The 6197-nt window shown below is 48.7% G+C and overlaps 1 protein-coding gene across 1 annotated transcript in view; it reads left to right on the top strand.

The window, feature by feature from the left end:
* The window catches only part of LOC109923659 (transmembrane 4 L6 family member 4-like), a 14624-nt gene extending 9080 nt beyond the window's left edge, over window positions 1-5544 (top strand). The window contains exons 3-4 of the mRNA XM_048620025.1: window positions 3083-3275; window positions 5282-5544. Coding sequence (XP_048475982.1) covers window positions 3083-3275; window positions 5282-5293 — 205 coding nt within the window. The 3' untranslated portion in view covers window positions 5294-5544. The remainder of the gene's footprint in view (window positions 1-3082; window positions 3276-5281) is intronic.
* Window positions 5545-6197: the final 653 nt, after the last annotated feature.

Genomic DNA, 6197 nt, shown 5'->3' with positions numbered 1-6197 from the left:
GGTTAGGGTGGATTGGCCGTGCTAAATTGTCCCGTATTGCCCAGGGATGTGCAGGTTAGGGTGGATTGGCCGTGCTAAATTGTCCCATAGTGCCCAGGGATGTGCAGGTTAGGGTGGATTGGCCGTGCTAAATTGTCCCGTAGTGACAAGGGATGTGCAGGTTAGGGTGGGTTGGCCGTGCTAAATTGTTCCATAGCGCCCAGGGATGTGCGGGTTAGGGTGGATTGGCCGTGCTCAATTGTCCCGTAGTGCCCAGGGATGTGCAGGTTAGGGTGGATTGGCCGTGCTAAATTGTCCCATAGTGCCCAGGGATGTGCGGGTTAGGGTGGATTGACCGTGCTAAATTGTTGCATAGTGTCCAGGGATGTGCAGGTTAGGGTGGATTGGCCGTGCTAAATTGTTGCATAGTGTCCAGGGATGTGCAGGTTAGGGTGGATTGGCCGTGCTAAATTGTTCCACAGTGCCAAGGGATGTGCAGGTTAGGGTGGATTAGCCATGGGAAATGCAGGGTTACAGGGATAGGGTAAGCTGTTCTTTGGAGGGTCGATAGGCCAAATAGCCTCTTTTCACATTGCAGGGATTCTGTGGTCAAATACTTCCATTGCTTGACCTTCTTGTCATTATCCATGATCCCCCCCTTCATCTGGCATGTCCATAAGGACTCCTACCAATTTTTATAGATGCACCATAGAAACCATCCCATCGAGATGCATCACAGCTGGGCACAGCAAATGCTCTACCCAGGACTGTAAGAAACTACAGAGAGGTGTGAACACAGCCCAGTCCATCATATAAACCAGCCTTCCATCCATTGACTCCATCTACACCTCCCTCTGCCTCAGGAAGGCAGCAAACATCATCAAAAGCCCCTCCAACCCTGGTCATAATCTCTTCCATTGGGCAGAAGATACAAAATACACAGACCAACAGATTCAAGAGCAGCTTCTTCCCCGCTGTTATCAGAAATCTGAACCGACCTGTCAAATTTTAAATTTAATGTTGGTCTCGCTCTTTGTGCACCTTCTCTAACATTGTATTCCTCGCTCTGTTCCATGCATTATGTACTGAATGGTCTGCACGCACAACAAAACTTTTCACCGTAACTAGACGCACATGGTGATAATAATAAATCAAACTCTTCTCTTCAGCCATTCCCTGTGGGAGCTAGTCCCACTTGCTCCCCCAACTCTCCTGAACCCCCAGATTTGGATTGGAACGTCTGTTTTACACAGATGGCTGGAGATCTGGCCCTTTGAGAGGAAACATCTGAGCAGATCTAACAGTCTTGATCAAAGTCCTAGTCACGGTATGTGGGCATCAGTGGCTGGGTCTGTATTTATTACCCGTACCAAACTCCCCACAATCGTGAACCAGTGGGTCTGGAGTCACATGTAGGCCACACCAGGGTAAGGAAAGTGGATTTCCTTCCCTAAAGGACATTAGTGAACCAGATGGATATCTCTTCCCCATCAATGGTTTCATTTGACACTCAAACTCCAGATTTTAATCCAGTTCCAGAATGGTGGAATAATCCTGGTATGCCATTTGCTGACAACTGGGCCAGTCCCTGACAGTAAACAAAAAAAAGAACTTGCTAGGGAAGGATGTTGTTAAACTGGAAAGGGTTCAGAAATGAATTACAAGGATGTTACGAGAGTTGGAGGGTTTGAGCTACAGGGAGAGGCTGAATAGGCTGGGGTTATTTTCCCTGGAGCGTCAGGGGCTGAGGGGTGACGTTATAGATGTTTATAAAATCATGAAGGGCATGGATAGGGTGAATAGCCAAGATCTTTTCCCCAGGGTAGCGGAGGCCAAAACTAGAGGGGCATAGGTTTAAGGTGAGAGGGGAAAGATTTAAAAGGGAATGTGAGGGACAAATTTTTCACACAGAGGGTGGTGTGTGTATGGAACGAGCTGCCAGAGGAAGTGGTGGAGGCTGGTACAATTACAACATTTAAGAGGCATCTGGATGGGGACATGGATAGGAAGGGTTTAGAGGGACATGGGCCAAATGCTGGCAAATGGGACTAGATTTATTTAGAATATCTGGTCAGCATGGACGAGTTGGGCTGAAGGGTCTGCTTCCATGCTGTATGACTCTAAAACTGGAAACCAGAAACAGAAACAGAAATTGCTGGAGAAACTCAGCAGGTTTGGCAGCATCTGTGGAGAGATGGGGTTGGAACAGAGTTAACGTTTTGGGTCCAGTGAACCTTCTTCAGCTCTGAGCTTGTTCTAACTCTGTTCCCTCTCTCCATAGATGCTGTCAGGTCCTGCTGAGATTTTCTAGAAAAATAACCCACTTAGGTGAGGGAGACCGAATCAAAGGCAAGGCAGACAGAGTGAGGGTTTGTGGGGATAGGTCTGTGTCGAGCATTACCAGCACTAAGCACCTTCCTGTGCTGTAATCGTCCTCATTTTCTGGACTTTGACGCACGCTATGAGGAAGAGTTTCATACTGTGATGGTTATTTTGTCCTGTTTATTGTTTTTGAAGAGAGGTTGTAAGGCAGATATGCCCACCAGTTATCAAAAATCACTAGAGCTTGTGAGACCTTGGGGTTTATTTTAAATAAAAAGTTGGAACAATAGAAGCAGCCACACTGGGTGTGGCCATCTCTCACACACTGAGGTTTCTAGTTTTGTTTTAGTTTTTAGGTTTAGCTTTAAGCTAGTGTGGGCTTGAAGAAGAAAAAGCTGTCTTTTCTCCTCTCTCAGTTACAGCTAGAAACTGGGGTTCCTCGCTGCTGCTGGATTACCTGTTTTTCTGAATTTGCCTTTTTGCCAAAGGGGTGTGTTTGTTGGATGTTCAGTTAGTAACGGGTAACATATCTATTATCCTGTTACTATTTCCAATAGAGTTAAGTTATTCTAAATTCCTTTTTGTATTTTTACTATGGCGCTTCGCTTAACGTTGAGTAGTTTGACTAATCAAATTGCATCTTGAACACAGCTCTTCACACGTGCCTTAAAAATAAGAAAAATAGTTAGGGTCTAAGCTACCTTCTTAAAATATTTTGAGGGGGTCTGTTCTGGTCCACGACAATAAGCTTAATCTAAAGTGCTATTTCTACGTCCCACAGCGATAGAAGTTATCTCTTCCATCCCGAGATCTGGGACAGAGAGTGCAAGCAACCGAAAGACATCATCGTCTTCAACGTGGTCCTCTTCGCCTTACTGATAGGATTCAGCGGCATTGAGCTGGTACTCTGTCTGCTTCAGATGATCAACGGTCTCTTCGGTTGCATCTGTGGAACATGTGGGAAGAGGAGTTCGGTGGGTTTTAGGCATTTGACAAGGCAGCGTTGACCAAAGAGTCAGCACACTTTGCGCGGTTCCTCGCTCAAGGCCCACGCCTGGCCCTCTGGGTGGCTCCACAGTAGCCTCTGTGATGCCGTGGTGATATTGCTGGACTAGCGACCCAGACCGCTGCTCTCAGTCCACACATTCAAATCCCACGAGAGCAGCCGGCAGAGGCCTCAGTTCAATTCAATTCGCAAATCCCGGAACTGAAAGCTAATCTCAGTGTACCACTGAATCCCTGCGGTATGGAAGCAGGCTGTTTGGCCCACAGAGTCCATGCTGCCCCCTTCTGAAGAGCATCCCGCCCAGACCCACAGTTCTGAGGAAGGGTCACTGGACCTGAAGCGTTAACTCTGTTTTTTCCTTCACAGATGCTGCCAGACCAGCTGAGCTTTTCCAGCAACTTCTGGTTTTGTTCCTGATTTACAGCATCCGCAGTTCTTTCGGTTTTTACTGTCTTGAATGAGTCTGGTAAAATTGTGGCGAATTTACCTGGTTAAACACCCTATCCACACCACTCATAATTTTATTTACTTCTATCAGGCAGCCCCTCAGCCAGTGACATTATAATGAAAACAATCTAAATTTGTCCACATCAAGCAGATGTTCACCTGCACATCTGCTAATGCGGTATACTGTATCCGCTGTTCCCGTTGTGGCCTCCTCTACATCGGGGAAACCAAGCGGAGGCTCGGGGACCGCTTTGCGGAACACCTACGCTCGGTTCGCAATAAACAACTGCACCTCCCAGTCGCGAACCATTTCAACTCCCTGTCCCATTCCTCAGACGACATGTCCATCCTGGGCCTCCTGCAGTGCCACAACGATGCCACCCGAAGGTGCAGGAACAGCAACTCATATTCCGCTTGGGAACCCTGCAGCCCAATGGTATCAATGTGGATTTCACAAGCTTCAAAATCTCCCCTCCCCCTACCGCATCCCAAAACCAGCCCGGCTCGTCCCCGCCTCCCTAACCTGTTCTTCCTCCCACCTATCCCCTCCTCAAGTACCACCCCCATTTCCTACCTACTAACCTCATCCCGCCCGCTTGACCTGTCCGTCCTCCCTGGACTGACCTATCTCCTCCCTAACTCCCCACCTACACTCACCTTTACTGGCTCCATCCCCGCCTCTTTGACCTGTCTGTCTCCTCTCCACCTATCTTCTCCTCTATCCATCTTCTATCCGCCTCCCCCTCTCTCCCTATTTATTTCAGAATCCCCTTCCCCACCCCCATTTCTGAAGAAGGGTCTAGACCCGAAATGTCAGCCTTCCTGCTCCTCTGATGCTGCTTGGCCTGTGTTCATCCAGCTCTACACCTTGTTATCTTAAATTTGTCCAAATCTCCTTATGCACTCCAATCCAGACAGGTTCCCAGTCAACTGCTTCCTCACCCTCTCCAAAGCCTTCACATCCTTCCTATGGAGCTGCGCACAGTACTCCAAATGCGGCCTAACTAAATCAGAGAGTGTAAGAACTGCCGATGCTGGGGTCAGAGATAACACACAGTGTGGAGCTGGATGAACACAGCAGGCCAGGCAGCATCAGAGGAGCAGGAAGGCTGACGTTTCGGGTCGGGACCCTTCTTCAGAAAACTAAAGCTAACTAAGGTTTTGTAAAGCTGCGAAGATGCGGAGGAGAAAAGGCCGGTTTGACAGCAGTGTTCAAAATCATGAAGGACGTGGGAAGTGTCGAAAGGGAGAGGCTAGAAGGTTTGAAATCAAGGGACCACAGGCCTGAAGTGGCTGGCTATGGGCTATGAGAATGCAATGCCTGAGAGTGTGTGTGGTCAAGGCTGATTCAAAAATAGCTTTCAGAAGGGGAATCTGAAAGGGGGATGGGGTGGGGGGGCAAAGAAATTGGCAGGGTGATGGGGAACAGTCAAGGTGAGGGTGACTAGGAGAGACATCCCTTGCAGGCACAGGATAGGCTGATCGGCAACGCTGTGAACATTGTGCAAATTTCTATTCTATTCACAGGGTCCTGTGTAAAACGCGATGAGCCGGGGAAGAAATGTACTGATCTATCGAAGCCAATCGCGTAAGGACTTCCCGCAAAAGAACTAATTCACCTTTGCCTTAGGCTCGGGTCCACAAGCTGATGATTCCACATCCCCTTCTTGACAAGAAATGTCCCTCTTCTCCTACGTTGAACATACCGTGATTCCTGTTTGCACAAGCCGTTTGGAAGTGTTTGTATTTTTGAAGCAGTTCTTAATAAATCAAAGATCAGGACGCCCTTACTCCGTGCATGGTTTCTCTCCAGTGTGTCTGGGGTTTGTGTTCAGTCTTTGGCAGACGGTGTTAACGCAGGGTATTGATATAAAATCCTGCCCAGTCTGGTTCAGCGCCAACTGAGTCAACATTATCCCATTCAGACAGCGAGCAAATTAACGTACAGTTTAAGCCACCGCAAACTTACCAGACTCATTCACGGGAGAGACAATGACTGGTGGGGGTTTATCCTCGGGGTCACCGCGCCTCAGGTGAGGGGAGAGGTTGGTGGTGTATCCTCACAGGAATTGAACCCATGTTCTTAACAGTGTAAGCCAGCTACCCATGCAACTGGCCAGGAGAGCACCCAGCGCATGATACTACGGGCCTGATGGTTCCCATTGGGTGCCCCCTCCCTGCTTAATCCGACCCACAGGGGCTGCTGCTATCTCTGTAACCAGCACAGTTATCCATTGCACAGCACGCTGGGAAGGGACTGGGGTGGCACAGCAGCCCTTCCTGTGAGCCAGGAGGCCCACGTTGAAATCCCACCTGCCCCTGAAGTGTGTCATAGTAGCTCTGAACTGGTTAGTTAAGAAAATATTCCGCATTAGAACGCAGAACAGTACAGCACAGGAACGGGCCCCTTCGGCCCACCATGTCGTTCCGAACATGAGGCCAA

Source organism: Rhincodon typus, chromosome 45 (genome assembly GCF_021869965.1).
Source record: "Rhincodon typus isolate 14 chromosome 45, sRhiTyp1.1, whole genome shotgun sequence".
In the NCBI taxonomy this organism is placed as follows: domain Eukaryota; kingdom Metazoa; phylum Chordata; class Chondrichthyes; order Orectolobiformes; family Rhincodontidae; genus Rhincodon; species Rhincodon typus.
The sequence above is the reverse complement of the archived record's forward strand: the minus strand, read 5'-3'. Positions and strand labels throughout refer to the sequence as shown.